This window comes from Colletotrichum spaethianum, assembly GCF_022836535.1.
Source record: "Colletotrichum spaethianum MAFF 239500 DNA, contig01, whole genome shotgun sequence".
NCBI classification, from domain to species: domain Eukaryota; kingdom Fungi; phylum Ascomycota; class Sordariomycetes; order Glomerellales; family Glomerellaceae; genus Colletotrichum; species Colletotrichum spaethianum.
This window is the reverse complement of record NW_026054771.1, coordinates 889388-906240: the sequence shown is the minus strand read 5'-3', so window position 1 is coordinate 906240 and position 16853 is coordinate 889388. Positions and strand designations below refer to the sequence as shown.

The 16853-nt window shown below is 58.1% G+C and overlaps 3 protein-coding genes across 3 annotated transcripts; 2 read left to right on the top strand and 1 right to left on the bottom strand.

Moving 5' to 3' along the window:
- Window positions 1–513: 513 nt before the first annotated feature.
- On the top strand, window positions 514–1876 carry ColSpa_00237 (protein TOXD; the record flags this gene model as incomplete). Its single annotated transcript, XM_049266449.1, has 4 exons — window positions 514–791; window positions 854–1004; window positions 1087–1543; window positions 1674–1876. The coding sequence occupies 4 exons, from the start codon at window positions 514–516 to the stop codon at window positions 1874–1876; spliced, it is 1089 nt and encodes a 362-aa protein (XP_049122406.1).
- Window positions 1877–2133: 257 nt separating this feature from the next.
- Window positions 2134–2694, bottom strand: ColSpa_00236 (uncharacterized protein; the record flags this gene model as incomplete). The annotated part of the gene is made up of 1 exon (XM_049266448.1): window positions 2134–2694. The coding sequence occupies one exon, from the start codon at window positions 2692–2694 to the stop codon at window positions 2134–2136; it is 561 nt and encodes a 186-aa protein (XP_049122405.1).
- Window positions 2695–8787: 6093 nt separating this feature from the next.
- ColSpa_00235 (uncharacterized protein) lies at window positions 8788–15795 on the top strand (the record flags this gene model as incomplete). The annotated part of the gene is made up of 4 exons (XM_049266447.1): window positions 8788–8955; window positions 9795–13260; window positions 13401–14034; window positions 14064–15795. 4 exons carry the CDS (start codon window positions 8788–8790, stop codon window positions 15793–15795), a joined length of 6000 nt encoding a protein of 1999 aa, XP_049122404.1.
- Between the last annotated feature and the right edge of the window lie 1058 nt (window positions 15796–16853).

The following is a 16853-nucleotide window of genomic DNA, read 5'->3' as shown; positions in this document are numbered from 1 at the left end:
GCCTTTCTTTAGGGACGGGCGGGGGGGGGGGGGGGGGGGGGGGGGACACAACAAGGGCGGCACGGAAAACCTTGCCAGGAACGGTGCCTGGGTCCGCCACATAGCTCTACCGTGCGGGGCGGCTAGGACTCTGTGGAAAAAGGTCTATGATGTGGGAAGATTCACGGGAGGCGTACTGTTGGCATGCAACTGGTGTGGATAACCATACCGCCGGCCCCAGACCACACCACACACACCCACACCCAAGCATTTGTAAGCTAGGGGCCGAGTGGTGACGATGGGAGGAGGGAGGGGTTATTGGTCTCTGGCCCGGAGGAGGGGAGCTTTCTGTAATGCCGACGCGGGTGGTACATAAAGGCAGAGCAAGTCCTCGGCTTTGAAGCTATTGCGACACTTGCAATTCAGTTTGGACCCGTAGCTTCTTGATACCCCTCCGCCCAGCACACGCACGAAACACTAACTACTTACATTAGCTATCCGCCAACCCCCCAAAAAGCAAAAACAGACACAGCAATGGCGCAGAACCAGGCAGTCAAGACGGTCGCGGCGGGCGTCGCAAAGGTCGTCGACGCGCCGGTGCCGGCCCTCCCGGCCGACGACTACATCCTGGTCAAGACGACGGCCGTGGCCATCAACCCGACGGACTGGAAGCACGTCGACCTCGCCGACAAGGCCGGGTGCGTCGGCATCTGGGTCGGCTGCGACTACGCGGGCGTCGTCGAGGAGGTCGGCAAGGGCGTGACCAAGGACTTCAAGAAGGGGGACCGCATCTGCGGGCCCGTCAACGGATCGTGAGTCGCGCCGCCTGTCTGTGTGGTGTCGGAGGGAGGAGACGGAAAAGAAAAGGACAAAGGTCGCTGACAAGCACGGATAGGAACGCTCTGAGAGAGATTGACGGCGCTTTTGCAAAGTACATTGCCGTCAAGGGCGACTTGCAGATCAAGACGCCGGACAACATCTCCGACGAGGAGGCCGCGACGCTCGGCATCGCCGTCACGACGGTCGTACGTAACCCCCCCCCCCCCCCCCCTCCCAGCCCCTCGTCCACTCCCCCGGAACAAGACTGACACGGAACCGCACGCGCAGGGCCAAGGCCTCTACCAGACCCTCGGCCTCCCCCTCCCGACCTCGCCGACCACCGACCCCTCGGCCACGATCCTCATCTACGGCGGCAGCACCGCCATGGGCATCTCGGGCATCCAGTACGCCAAGCTGTCCGGGTACAAGGTGCTCGCGACCTCGTCGCCGCACAACTTTGACTACCTCAAGTCCCTGGGCGCCAGCGAGGTGTTCGACTACAAGTCGCCGACGGTCGCCGAGGACATCCGCCGGCACACCGGCGACGCGCTCACGCTGGCGTGGGACTGCCAGTCCACCGCCGAGTCCGCCGTCCTCGTCGCCAAGGCGCTGTCGAGCTCCAAGGGCGGCGTCATCGGCACGCTGCTGCCGGTCGACCAGAAGGTCGTGCAGGAGGCCAACCCCAAGGTCGAGGTCAAGATGAGCCTGTACTACACCGTCTTTGGCGAGGAGTTTGGGTACTTTGGTGAGTCCTCCCCGTCCCCGTCCCTGCCCCCTTCTCAATTCCGTTGGTGGTTCCGCCGTGTCGTGATGCGTCAACCCTCCCCCCCCCCCTCGGCAGTGATTTCCTCGCCAGGCCGCTAACACCCCCGCAGGCAAGAGAGACGCCGTCCCCGAAAACTACGAGTTCGGCAAGATGTTCTGGGAGTTGAGCCGCGGCCTGCTGGCCGACGGCAAGCTCAAGCCCATCCGCGTCGTCAAGAACCAGGGCGGCAGCGGCCTCGACGGCGTCGTCGTCGGCCTCAAGGAGTTGAAGGAGGGCAAGGTCAGCGCCGGGAAGCTCGTCTACACCATCTGAGGAAGGGGCAGAAGGGCGCACTGCGGCAGTGTTCCGCGGGGCAAGGAGAGGGAGAGAGGGAGAAACAAGGCAATGATGACGTGGGAGAAAAAACATGAGTTATATTTGAGCACCTTTGCCAAGACTCGGAAAGCATAATGGTACCGCTGGAACGAGCAACAACCGTGGTATCTAGAGTCATTCTGGAAAGAAAAAAAAGAAGAAAGATGAAAACGCCTGCTACCAGTTTTGTGTGTGTCCGCCTCGCCCGGACCCGCCTACATCTTGTCCCGGCCGACCCTCTGCGCAACCTCGTCGAGCATCTTGCTCATCATGTCGCGATGCGCGCTCTCCATCTGCCCCTTGACGAGGGGCATCAGCATCCGGCTTGTTTCGACCCGCGTAGTCTCAACAAGGTCATAGTCCCCCTCGACGTAGCCGCCGAGCTTCCCGGCGCTGTGCTCTCCGGGCCACCGCTCCTCGGGCCGCGGCACGACGAGCCACTCGGACCAGACGCGGACGCCGGCAGGCGCCTTGGCCCGGGACCGCAGCCCGTTGGGGATGTTCTGCAACACCGCGGGGAAGCTGATCTCCGTCTTGACGCCGGGGGCGACGGTGACCTTTTCGTAAATCTTGTACGAGGCGATCTTGAAGCCCGTCTCGAGGAACCAGTCGTCGTCGACGACGCTCTTGAGCGGGACGGGCACTCTTTCGTAGCGCGTCACCAGCGGCTGATGGCGGATGACGGGGGACTGGGATTGCAGCATTTCGATGACGGCTTCCGCTGGGAGCATACTGGGCAACGGGATACGGATCGTGAGGTTGTGGTGGGCGGGCATCGTGACGGGCTTCCGTGCCGGCGGACTTCGGCGGAGGAGGGAGAGAGGGGTTTGCGACGTCGCTTGCTAGGTTGGCAGAGGTTTGTCCGTCGACTCCGAGAACGACGAGAGCGGCGCGATGTGAGGAATCCGAATCGTCAGCAAAACACGTTGCCAACGGCGATGGTGCTGGATAACTAGTAGAGTGTAATGCGTCCCAAAGGTCAAGATCAAGTCAGCTTGGTTCCCTGCCGGTTCAGGATCAGCGAGGATCCGCGTGTCCTGTGTCTGGAAGGCGTGTGGGAAAGCAGAGAACCTTGTCATACGTGAACTGCGTCCTCCCATAGAACGGAAATCTTAGTAGACAGAGTAACGCTGGAGGGGTCGGTCATCTTTTGTTTCGTCTGATGGTCTGTTCTCCGGAGAGGGGCCATCCCCCAACCAAAGAGACAGGATGCACCTGATGCTGAGTCGGTGTCGCATGGGCCTTGCCCGAGCAAACGTCAAGCAAACAGCAAACGAACCGACGTCACTCGAAGGATTTTTGGCGTCGGAGGTTAGCATACACGAATGACAGCTTTACCGAATCTAGCAACAGGTGTAAGAAAGAATGGCTTGATCTGCCAGGTTATTGGTCGGGACTTTGCCTGGGATATTGGATATCGTTGCTTATCAGTCTGACAAGCGCGGATTCTTGTTGTTTGCTGCAACTTGACACTCGATGTTGAGAACAATGGGAGAAGGTGAAACGGGCGATGATACTATTATTAACCCCTGGTGGAGGAGCCAGTGCCTCGGAGCCAGTCTCCTGGGTAAGCTCCAGCTGAGGCGCAACCCCGGGATATGAGAGAATCCGATCTTGCACCCTGGGCTGGGGGACAGCCGGACTGCGCCCTGGGCGAGAACCGCTGTCGGTGTGGTGGCGGTGGCTGATGCTGACCACCTCACCGGGGAAGCGAGCACGGGTAGATATCTGCTATCATCGCTCAACGGGACGTGCAGTGCATCGCACTTGACTTCGGGATGCAGGGTCGTCTTTCTCAGCGGGCAGTATACGCTCCGGCCGGAAGCGGAACGGTCCATAGAAATCCGAACATGGGCCTTTGGGCTCATCCCGAGTCGAACCCTGGCTTTGGGTCCTTCAGCCTCTCGGCCTCTTTCTCCTAGAGGACGGGTGTTGTTGATGTTGTTTGGCGTGTATTGAAGCAACGTCACGCGACTTGAGACATGGCCGCAGCAGAAGGATGTGGTCTCACCGAGCTCCTGTTGATCGTTGATGCAGGGCCTCGGCTTGGCTGAAGACGTCCGTAATCTGGGGACCGCCTAGCAACAAGTATTGGATCAACGACTTGCCATCCACATCACAGGGCCATCGCACGATGGCTCTGGCCACCCATTGCTCAATGGACAACAAGCTAACAGCCAGAGCGACCTACATTTGCATTGCTTTTGTCGGAGAATACCATCGGCGGCACGGTGGATGACTCGATGCCCGGCATTCGACTGACAAACACTCTGGCGGTTTGGACCCAGGAAGCGGTTCGAATTGAGTCGACAAAATTCCGGTGCCGATGGAGTCGGCTCTGCGACTGATCAAACCTGCCAATCAGTCATCCTCCATCGTACTGCGTTGTCCTCCCCATCGACCCATAATTTCAACCTGATCAAACATCGTGGACCGGGTGGCCAATTGTTGCCGCTTCAGGTCTGACCGCTAGAAAGCACCACGAGATGCTGAGAGTCCGTCAGAGGAACCTCCACCGACCGACATCTCTGCAACAGTAGGCTGATGCTGGAAAAAAGTTTTTTTTTTGGGGCTGGCAATCCGTTGAATGAGGTCGTAAATGGACGCGTGAGCGCTACTCTCAGTCGTATGCATCGTTTTACCGCATGCTCATCGCTCCTCTGGTCTTCCAAAATGGCATAAACCCATTGTTTTCTTTCGTCTCTGCCTGCGTCATGCCGGGCATCCAAACTGACATGTTCCATGTTAGTGACCGCATAGTCTCACCCGCCTTAATTCTCTCCACTGACAACGAAGAGAGGCAATAAAAACATGCGGCATCCAAAGTTCAAGGCCCAGACACGATGATCCGGCGTGGCTGGTTGGTGCGAATTCGCCCCGATGTGGTTTGAGATGTTGAAGCGGTGAAGGAGACGCCATACCCATTTGGGTGATGCTCGTGGAATAAGTGGGTTGGGATGCGCCATGCGCTGCTGGAGGTGGGACATGCAGACGAGACGATCCAGTAGAGGCGTGCAGTCGCATCTCTCAGGCAGGGCCAGACTTGGGATGTGCATGAAGGGCATGTTAGTTCCCGATGCGCCGCCGCCTGGCAGGTGTCGCCAGAAGCCTGCGAACACACTCGTTGAGATGCGGGCTGCTGGCGCTGGCCCGAGATGACTGGACGGACATCGGCCATCGTACAGATGCCAGATAGGGCTCCGGGGTGGTGGGAAGACGGGCTGGCAGTCCTCGTGGTGCGCACAGGTTGCGAATACCACGCCCAGCAGACGTCGTACCTTGCTAGCAGGCGCATGGCTGCCCAGTCGGCAATGTATCGATACCTCATGTCCTGGTCTGGTGCGTCGGTAGGTGCACTGGTGCATCGATGCTAAGAGGCTGGCCGAGCCATCAACCGCATGGCAACGTCTCCATGACTGACGGTGGGTTTTCCATCGCCCTCCCTGTGATCTATCCCGCTCCCGGCACGACGATCCAGACACATGGAGGATTCAGTTGAGACGGAGAGATTGTACCATAGTGGCAGTGGGCGTGGATGATGAGCATGGTGTTGCCGCTTCCCCCCTTCCCTGCCGGCGTTTTGCATCTGCATTTCACGCGTTGCCCTTCAGACTCGGATGCATGGCCGAGCCTGCCTGTCATCAATAAGGTAACGATGTGCCTGTACACCACCTCGCAGGACTTTGATCTGGAGGCGACGTGAGAGGGAGCTCCCTTCCCAATTTTTCCTGCTTGGCGTGGTTGGTGTTGTGTGGAGCACATGGGTGAGCAAAGAGTGGCTGGACGGGCATGTGTACCTTTGTCAGTGAGCGCTTTAGCGAACGAGACGGATGTCGACCAGCAGACCGCAAGACAGGATAGAGCAGACAAGATGAGATCAACTCCGAGGAGGACATGGGCGTCCGGGCATTGCCGGATAAGGGCTCTGGCAGGGGATGTGATGGATGTGATACACACAGCACAAACACTATTCTTTGGCAGGATGTGGTCGTCGACGAGCCAATTTTTTTTTCCTTCTCTCTCTCTCCTTCCCCCTTTGCGCTACGGGACGAGGTTGAGCTTGGATGTGGATGACAGCAGCGCGTCATCATGGACAACATGGAAGACCGCGGTACCGAGATGGAAACGTGTGTGTAACGACAGCGAAGACGCAAGGAACTACGTTGTTTAGTAGTGACTTTACGGTGCAGGGAAGAGGAATGAAAAGAGGTGCGTAGGGTCTTGCTACTAGTCTAGGAACCGGAGCCCAGCGACAACTGGTCCGTTTTCTTTCTTTTCTTGGTTACTTCGGTAGGGTGCGGATACATGTGCCTTCCCGGAACGCTAACCAAAGTAATGAAGGCAATCCCGTACGCAGCCTGGAGGTACAGCAGTGTGAAAGAGGCGACACCCAGTGTGGTAGGCATGGAAGGGGAAGGCGGTATTTTGGTTTACAGGTGCTAGCGGCAAGGGCGGTTTGCTTCAAGGTCGTTCTGTCGGGCTTGGTTTCTCTCACCTGGATCTCTCTGGGAAGCTCATGGCATGTTTGAAGCCGTTCCACCCAAGTTATTATCTGTCAAGATAACGAATGCACTTAGCAGACAAGTTTATTACAGCAACTTGTCTTGAAAAAATCTAGCGAGCAATCGAGCACTTAACACCTCCTGACCTCTTCTAGGCCCTCCCGTTCCCTTCCCGCATCGGGTGGTGCGTGTATGCCTGTGTGTGTGTGTGTGTCATTGCGTGTGCTGCCCGAATGCCCACTTAGAGCGGACGGGATCCTGGAGAAATGGCATCACCTGGGCGGCAGGCTGAAGAGGAGGGGAGGGTCACGGTGGTGTGAATCGAGTCGAAAGACGGCACTTGCAGGGGTTGGCTTGGCCCATATCACACTGGCTCGGCCAATGAAACGCCGAAACCGCCCCCTCATCACTGGCCGAGCTGCCAGGGGTCAACACCCTCTGACGGGACGAGAAGCGGTGCTGCGCTTTTGCCGACCCTGGCACCTCCTCCTCTCCAGTCTCCTTCCATAGTCTATCATGGCCCGCCATGCTGCTCCAGATCTCTTGCTGTTGACGCGGAGAGGTACTATAGGTAGTACATTACACGCATGCAGCGGAGTCGGCGACTGAGGAGCAACGACTGGGAGTCCTCAGGCCTTTGGACTGGACGTGATAGGATGAAAAGGCTGGGTGGATGGATTGCATAGACATGGACCTATCCGTACCTCATCCAGCATCAACATCCATAACTATTCCTCCGACCTGCCCTACCTCACCCTTTGACCTGTTGTGCTCTGTCTGTAACATACCTCGACATACTCACTCCATTGTTGGCTCTTTTTTGTGTACATCTGTTTTGTATACAAGACGCGGCCTCGGCCCATGTTTCTCTAACTTGTTCCTATCAATTACCCTTTTGTCGCCGTGTTACACAACGAGGCGGCGCTCTTGAAGAAGCAAGACGAGACGAGACGAGATTTCTGAACGGGAAGCCGAAGAAGGAACACCGACCGACCGTCGACGGGAGGGAGTGTGCTGCCTCGATAGGCACAACTCTCTCTTTCTCTCGACCTCGGCCAATTACCTTCCAACCTGCCGGGCAAAGCTCAACGACGAAACGAAAGACGACTCTGTTGACACGCCAGCCACTGCTCGAATCACGTCCTCGACCGATCCCAAGCACCGACGAGCCATTCGCTCAGCTCGCGGTCTAACGAGCCAAGCATAACCCGACGTCGAAGGGGACGAATTGCCTTGCCAGCTGCAGGTGGACGTTGCCTGCCTGACTCCTGCAAGATATTTGGCGGTCTGCAACACCACCATCCATCAACTCGCCTCGCCGCGGCGATCCAGCGACGACGCGCCGGGCCATTGGCTCCCTGTGCAGAAAGTGGCTTGTAAGAATCTTTTTTTCCGGGTCGCCTCCAGCGTTCCTATTGCTCCGTTCTTTGCCTGTCTGGTTCAACCTCACCTCAGCCAGGGAGATTTAAGTCGGATATCAAAAAGGGGGCCAGAGACGGCTTGCATCTCTGGGATGGGTACAAAAGGTCGGACGGCTGGTTGACTTTTTCGTGAACAGCTCTAGGATCGGTTCCCCGGCCATCAGACGCCTGCGTGCCCGCTGTACTTTGTGAGCCGGACAGCACCAGACGGGCGGCGACACCCAAAGCTGCATCCCTGTCCATCGCTTGAACCTGGCCCGTTATCGTCCAATTCCCCGGCAATTCTCGACAGGGAACCAGGAACATAATTAATCGAGGGAAGCCCGGATGCACCAACACAGAGAGAGAGGCAAGTCTACATAGTACGCTATTTCGCTCTGCCCTGCCATTCCATATCTTATCCGTCATTCATTGACTTCTTCCCTGCTGCCATCCGTTTACCTTACCTTACCCTGAAGGTCCCCTCGCCTCCCCTCCCCCAGGTCCCTTGCGCGCTGCGTACCTAGCGTAAAGTGGTTTTCCGTCCCTTTCATGGCCACCCGAATCGGCCATCCCACCTTTACGCCCCAGCCTGCGCAATTACATCTTTCACTCCACGCGCAGTCACCTTTTTACTGACTTGCACCACCTCTGTCTCAGTTCGCCTACGTAGTACTGATACAGAGCCACAAGAGGCACCTTATATCGCCCGGTCTCCCCTCGCACAATCACACCGTCTCTCGTTTCATCGACACCTTCCTTTGACCTGACGACCTCGCGTGCGCGCGAATCCGCTTCCCCTCTCGATACCCTTCTTACGACGACGAACAACGAACCCGACGGCGACGACGACGACGAAAACTTTCCCACAATCAGCATTCAGCCTTCAGTCGTTCCTCTCTTCGAACCGACATAGCTTCCATGATTCTCACGCCCAGCTGCCGTAACACGAGCTCTACTTCCCAAAATGGCTGCGGCCGCGGTTTCGACGTTCTCCCCTTTAGGGTGGGCAGAAGGCGCATATGGATGGAGGACGACGACCCAACCATCGACGACTGGGTGGGATGAGTCCGACGTGCGTATTCGTTTGCGCATGATCGCGCGCGCCTGGGAATCTGCTTCACACCATCTCCAGGTACGACCCGAGACTTTTTCGTCTGCCGTCATCCTTTTCTCCAATTCCTACTTTCTCTGGAATTTTGTGCGCGCCAGTGCCGTTCCAGCCTTGACGCCTCAGCGCGCTCGTCCCAGGCCTAACGGCTGCCGTTCGACGCAGAGGATGGCCGGGAAAGTCTCCTTGGGGGACTGGGGGAAGTGAGGGGCATGACGCCGCCTCGCCCCCCATTCCACTAACACCACCGCCTTCAGATGAACTACCGAGCTAGGCTGATCCGCTGACATCCCTAGGTTTCATCCCATCACCAACCCCTCAAAACCACATGTGGTATCTCGAGCCCACTGAAAGCACCGGAATGCGGTCCGCGATGGTTGCGACGCTTCAACCCGCCCTCTGAACCGTCCGATTCTCTCGAACAAGTTATGGATCCGACAGATACCGGCGGTTTTGCGAGTCGGCCACCCTCTGACTTTTCATTCTTCACGCGGCCCCAGACTTCAAGCACGGGCAAGCGAGAACGGCGTGGCGGCGACGCCATTTTTCAGGATCCCACGCACAATTTCCTCATCGACTTTGGCTCTGAGGAAGGCTTCATGCAGGCGGCGAAGAAGAAGAAGAAGGCGCCAGCCAAGGCCCCGGCCGCTAACAACAACAACGGTAACGACGACGATGGCGCCAAGAAAGAAGATGAAGGTGCCGGCGACGGAGGCGACAAGAGCGGCGATGCGGGCAACGATGGTGGTGCTGCGGGCGACGGCGATGGAGGCGACAAGGAGACCCCACCACCGGCTGACGATCCACCTCTGGATGACGACTGGGGTTTCGCAACCGCGAAAAGTAAGAAGAAGGGTAAGAAGGACGACGAACCACCAACTATCCCGGCACCCAACCTGGATTCCTTCGACGAGATCAAATTAGATGATACAGGCGGAGGCGGCAACGGCACGCTTGACATCAATTTTGGCTCAACGGACACCAAGAAGTCAGGTTTTGGCGCCTGGGGTACAAACTGGACATCAGGCACGGGTTTAGGGAGCACGTGGGATTGGTCCGGGGCTAACAAGAATGCAGCCGCGAACACGCCAGCAGAGGCGAAGGAAGAGGTCGATTCAAATCCCTGGGGCATCAGCAGTGCAAAGTCGAAGAAGAAGAGCACAACACTCGGGTTCAGCTTCGGCGAAGAAACGGCAGCCGACCCGGAGCCGGCACCAGAACCGCCAAAGGAAGAGGAGAAGAAAGATGATCCCTGGGGCTTCGCTACCGCAACGTCGAAGAAAGATAAGAAGAAGAAGAAGGCCAGCATTTGGGGCGAGCCTGCGGAAGAGGAGAAAGAAGAACCGCCCAAGGTAGAAACCCCTGCTGACGACCCATGGGGTTCATGGGGTACCACAACTAAGAAAAAGGGCAAGAAGGACCCTGAACCCGAACCGCCCAAAGAAGAGACCAAACAGGACGACATCTGGGATACCTGGGGCTTGGGTAAGAAGAAGAAGAAAGAGGAACCGGCGGCGATCCCAGAACCTGAACCGGTCCCCGAGCCCGCGCCCGACCCACCAGCTACCGAAGCGGATCCTTGGAGTTGGGGAACATCGGCGAGTAAGAAGGACAAGAAGAAGAAGAAGGGCCTTCTCGACCTCGAACCACCCAAAGAGCCAGATCCACCTCCAGCGCCTGAGCCGGAACCAGAGCCGGAACCAGAGCCCGAGCCCGAGCCCGAACCGGAGCCGCCGAAAGTTGAAGTAGATCCTTTTGCCGGTATGACCAAATCGCAGAAGAAGAAGAAGATGAGGGAGATGGCTGCCGCCGAGGCCGCTGCCGCCGAAGCTGCCGCTGCCGAAGCCGCTGCTGCCGCCGAAGCCGAGGCCGCTGCTGCCGCCGCCGCTGAAGCAGAAGAGGCCGCTCGCATCGAGGAAGAGGAGCGGCTCGCGAAAGAAGCCGAAGAGCAAGCAGCGAAGGAGGCAGCCGAGGCAGAGGAGGCAGCAAAAGCGGCAGAAGCGGCCAAGGCAGCGGCCGCAGTAGATGACTTCGGATGGGGTGTAACGACCAAGAGCAAAAAGAAGAAGAAGGGCAAATCTGAACCCGAGCCCGAACCGGTCCCTCCACCACCGCCACCTGCTCCTGAGCCTGAACCGGAGCCGGAAAAGAAAGACGACCCCTGGGGCTTCACCACCACAACCTCGAAGAAGGACAAGAAGAAGAAGAAGGGGCTTCTTGCCGATCCTGAACCTCCCAAGGAGCCTGAGCCCGAACCGGAGCCAGTGGCGGAACCAGAGCCCGAACCAGAGCCGGAACCTGAGAAACCAGCGGAAGATGACTTTTGGACCAGCCTGGGGTCTTCCAAGAAGGACAAGAAGAAGAAGAAGGGCAAGAGTGCTGAACCTGAGCCTGAGCCCGAGCCGGTCCCTGAACCTGCTCCAGATCCTCCTGCTGCCGAGCCAGAGCCGGAACCGTCCGCAGAGGATGACTGGGCGAGCTTTGGCCTCTCTACCAAGAAAGACAAGAAAAAAAAGAGCAAGTCGGCAGATCCTGACCCTGAGCCTGAACCCGTACCGGATCCACCAGCTGCGGAAGCGGAGCCGGAGCCAGAGAAAAAGGACGATGACGACTTCTGGGGCGCTGTTTCTTCGAAGAAGGATAAGAAGAAGAAGAAAGAGGCCGAAGCTGAAAAGCCCAAGGAAGACTCATGGGGCATCTGGGGTCTATCTTCCAAGAAGGACAAGGACAAGGATAAGGACAAGGATAAGGACAAAGAGAAGGAGAAGAAGAAGAAGAGCAAAGAGACCCCGCCTGCAGAAGACCCGAAGGCAGAACCGACCGAGGACGACGACTTGACGTCGAGCAAGTCAGAAAAGAAGAAAAAGAAGAAGGACGCCATGGCCTTGGTTGAGTTCGGCGGGGAAGAAGACGAGGCCACCCCTGCCGAGGAAGCTCCTCCCGCTGTGCCCGACATTTCCGACCCCCTTGATGGAGATGACTTTTTCAGCTCCTGGAACATCGGCAAGAAGGACAAGAAGAAGAAGGGAGCCGACGCCGAAGTTGCCTCAGTAAAGCCTGATGCGATTGAGGAGCCAGCGGACGACATTTGGGGGACATCGTCGTCCAAGAAAAAGAAGGACAAATCCAAGAACCAACCCGTGGAAGTCATGGACGAAGAGCCCAATATGGATTCCGTACAACCGGATTCCGTCGAGGAGACCAGAGACAAAGGCGAAGATGACGATTGGGCCGCCTGGGGATCCTCGAAAAAGAAGTCTAAGAATCGTAAGGACATACTCGCCGACCCTCCACCGCCAGCTCCCACCCCTCCCACATTGGACATGACTGAGCCTGAAGCAGAACCAGAACCTGAGAAAGACAAATCCAGCTTTTGGGGCGACTTGACCTCTTCCAAGTCCAAGTCCAAAGACAAGGACAAGGACAAAGACAAGGAAAAGGAGAAGTCTAAAAAAGAACCCAAGTTAAGCGAGAAGGAGCTCAAGAAGCTCGAAAAGGAGAAGAAGAAGGCCGAGAAAGAAGAAGCTGCGCGCAAAGCCAAAGAAGAGGAAGACGCTGCAGCCGCTGCAGCCGAAGAAGCAGCTAAGGAAGAGGAGGAGCGTCTTGCTCGAGAAGCGGAAGAGGCTGCTGTTGCCGAGGCCGCTGAGGCTGCCGAGAAGGCTCGATTCGAAGAGGAACAGGCCGCCAAGATCGCCGACGAAGAAGAACAGTTCGCTGCTCTGGAGGCCAAGAAGCTCAAGAAGGGCAAATTGACCAAGAAAGACCAGGCCGTCTACGATCAACTGAAGGAGTCCGTCGATCAACGCGCCGCAGATCAAGCTGCTGCAGAAGCCGCCGCTGCCGCCGCCGCCGAAGCAGAAGAGGCCGCCCGTATCGAGGAAGAGGAGCGATTTGCGAAAGAAGCTGAAGAGCAAGCGGCCAAGGAGGCCGAGGAACAGGCAGCGCGTGAACGAGAGGAGGCCGAGGCTGCGGAGAAGAAGTCGAAGAAGAGTTCCAAGACGGAGAAGGAGTCCAAGTCCAAGTCCAAGTCCAAGGAAAAAGAGAAGGAAAAAGAGAAGGAGAAGGAGAAGAAGGACAAGAAGGAGAAGAAGGACAAAAAGAGCAAGGATAAGGACAAGGACAAGGACGAAGACCCCGAGCCAGTTCCGGAGATTGGCAACGATGATGACCTGCCCGACATCGAGCTTACTGAAGAGCAAGTGGAAGAGCTCCTGGCCGACCCGGAACCTGCAGAACCCGATCCTCCTCCGCCACCCCCGGCACCGGAACCCAAGCCGTCCAACGATGCGTTCAGCTTCTGGGGCGTTGGCACTAAGAAGTCTAAGAAAGGTATGTGGCCTCGGGCACGGCCCCAGTCTCCCTGCACACCACTACACCAAGTCTCACCGAGACCTTGAAATGAGACGCCTTGTCACCTCGTCACTTTGAATGTCAACAAATATGACAAAGCTGACTCATCTTCACTCTAGCTCAAGAAGGTGCGAATTTCGGCTGGAATGACACGACTACCTCATCCGCCATAAACAGCGATGCCCCGACCTGGATGCAAACGTCTATGGCTCGTAAGGGCAAAGGAACGAAGATTACTGACAGATTAAAAGCATTTGAACCGACGCCGCCGCCAGAAGACGAACCAGCCCCTGTTGTTGAGGAACTTGCGCCCGAGGAACCGCCACCAGAGGACCCAACCCCAGAGGAGGAACCTGTTCCCGAGGATCCCGTTCCGCCGCCTCCGCCTCCGCCGGTCGCGTTGTCAAAGGAAGAGAGGAAACGGCTCAAGAAGGAGAAGAAGCGTGCTGAAGCTGGGCTTGCGCCGCCGCCGCCACCGCCGCCTCCTGTCGAGGAACCACCGTTAGTCGATGTCGAGGAACCAGCTGACGAGAACAAGTCTTCGGAACCCCCAGGAGCTTTCCCAGCTGATGAGGACGAGAACGAGATCATCGAAGTGATTGAAATGCCAGTGGAGAAGAAGAAGAAAAAGAGCAAAAAGAACAGGGAAAAGGACCTTCTTGCTGAGGACGTCCCTCCTCCGCCTGCTCCTCCACCACCCCCGGCCGTACCTGAAGTCCCCGCGCCTGAAGAGCCCACCGCTGAAGAGGAGCTGTTGCCGCCTCCCCGGAGACAAAATCAAGCAAAAAAGACCGGGCCAAGATCAGCCGCGAAGGTTCATCGTGGGGCATGTGGTCGGCCTCGGCACCTCGCGAAAAGGACAGAGAACGTGAGCGTGAGCGTGGCCGCGACCGCGACCGCGAGAGGGATCGAAAGTCCAAGCATAAGTCTGAGAGACGTGAGAGGAAACACACGACTGGCGACAAAGAAGAAGGCAAAAGCTCGTCCAAGGGCTCCAGCTCTGGTAAAGGCGACCGCGCCGAGAAAGACATGGAGACGCCGGCGCCTGCACGGCCAAAGCTCACGTCCATGTTCAGCACCCCTCCTATTTCCCGGACGACCTCAACCCGGGACCGGCGTCACGGATCCAGTGGCCGGCCGTCACGCCGTCACTCTGTTGACCCTACCGGCTTGGTATCACCACCCTCAGAGAATGCGCCCCCGATGTCTTCTAAAGCTGCCAAAGTCCTTGGCGTCGACAAACCAAGCAGACGACGCAAGCATGCTCCTGCCGACGACGATGACATTGTAATGGTCGGGGCGAATGGTGATGGAGAAGATGCCAGCCCCCCCAAGTCCTCTCGCCGACGATCCAGATATCCCAAAGATGACGACATTGTGATGGTGGATGCCGACGGCCCTTCGGAGCCACCACCCATGAAACGGTCCAACTCGAGTGCCAAGAAGGGCCTCGGTGGGTTATTCAGTGGCCTCCGAACTCCCAAGACGGAGCGTCCGGACCCATTGCGAAGGCGTCACACATACGCGACCGATGACGACAGTAGGCGCGAACGCCGCAAAGGCTCCTCTGGTGATGCCGAAGACGCTGACCCGTCAGCAATGACCGACATGGACCAGGAGGCTCGCCGTGCTGCCCGTCGTGCACGACGTGCTGCAAGGGATGCCGAGGCCGAGATTATCGACCCGGAAGCCGATGAGGCACGTCGCGCCGCCAAGGAAGAGGCCAGGCGTGAGCGTCGCCGCCGAAGGGAAGAAGAAGACGCCGAGGCGCGGAAGCAAGAGGAAAAGGAGGCGAGACGCGCAGAACGACGCGCAGCCCGCCAACGTGACGAAGAAGACAGGAGAGCGGCCGACGACCGAGAGGCTGAGCGGGCCGAGCGGCGACGACGCCGCAAGGAACGTGAGGCTGCTGCTGCCGCCGCCGAGGCAGACGCGGAGGCTAGACGAGCAGCACGTGAAGAACGCCGGCGCGCCCGCGATGTTGGCGGAACTGAAGACGAAGAAGCTCGAAGGGCCAGGCGAGAAGCTCGACGCGCCGCTCGTGCGACCGGGGAAGCGACAGATGGAGAAGAAGTCCGCCACCGTGGCAGTCGAAGGCGGTCCACCCGGGAGTCGGGTGACGAAGCGCTGCAATCATCGCACCACCGCTACCGACGCGATGAGGAGGCGAGGCCGGTTTGGCCCCACTCCGGAACCTCATCATGGGTCAAGGAGCACTCCGATGCGGGTCCGCCCCCGGAGGACGGCGGACAAACCGACGCCGTACCGCAGACCGAGGACGAAGCGCGTCGCGAGCGGCGCGAGCGTCGGCGCAGAGCCAAGTACGAAGACGGCACCGCCGATGAGGCCGAGGATCGCCGCCGCAGGGCCCGCCGTGAGGAGCGCGAGCGCAGATACGGGGCGGTAGCGGAGGCGTCGGCGGCGGCGGGTCGGAAGGCAGCGACGAGCGGCGGCGACAGGCCATGTTCTCCGACGCAACGGCGACGCCGCGGAGTAGCTGGTGGAGGAAGCTGACCGGCTGATGTTGTCTCGCCATGACGTGTATGAATGGAATGGTCAGCAAGCGTTGTGAGATTTCTGGACGGGGGCCCTTGTTTTGATTTTGTTGAAGATGCCATGAGAAAAAAACCTAGCTTATCACGATATATCGGACATATACCCACCATACAAGCCAAGTTATATTTGCATTTTTATTGAGACGAATACAGACACATCAGGACACGCATCCACCCTCTTCCACTCATCTTGGACCTCTTACACGTGAGATACGGGGATGCCAAGGGACCTTGGAGTGCTGGACCTTTTTGCCAGATGTGGGCCAAGTAGGGGCATTGCGCATACGTGCCGTCAACCCAATCCGGTAACTCGGTCATCCCTAGACGAAGTGGACGTTTACGACTAGATACATGGAAGAGCCTCACCACTACACCAGATGATGCTGCGCAGGTTCCACAAAGTGATTAGACTGCGCGCGAACCCATCTCCAGGCCGAAGCAACTCTTTGATACCGGAACCCCCTCGGCGAGTCCCAGCCGTGCCGCTCGAGATGCGAGCGCAGCCGGGCTCCGCGGCAGAGCAGCTCGACGGAGCGAATACGGAAGGACAAGAGACAAAAAGACCAAAAAACGCCGAGACGAGAGTGCCCGCCCTCGTTCCCCTCCCTATACTTTCCGCCTCGCCGTCGCCCGCAAGAACGTCCACCGCCATGGCCGCGGTGGTTCTTTCTTCTGGGCTTCCAGCAACCCCCCTCCAATCACGACGCCGAGGAGGCCGAGTTTATTCAGAAAGAGGGGAGGCCTCGACGCGTAGCCTGGGCGCCCGTTCGCGACGCCAGTGGCCGCAATAGCAGCGATGTGCTGCTGCTCACTCGGATGCGGCGGGTGGTGGTGGAGGAGGTGGTGGCCTGATTTCTAGAGTCTGTTCCTTTTGGAGAGATGCGCGAGTCGACGCAACTGTGTTCGCTTCGATATCTCTGGCCACTACATCAAGTCAAGATATCAGACGGTTCGCAATTGGGTGAAACAAAACTAAGTATTAACTATTGATGGGACTATGGCATGGGTCTACTGCAA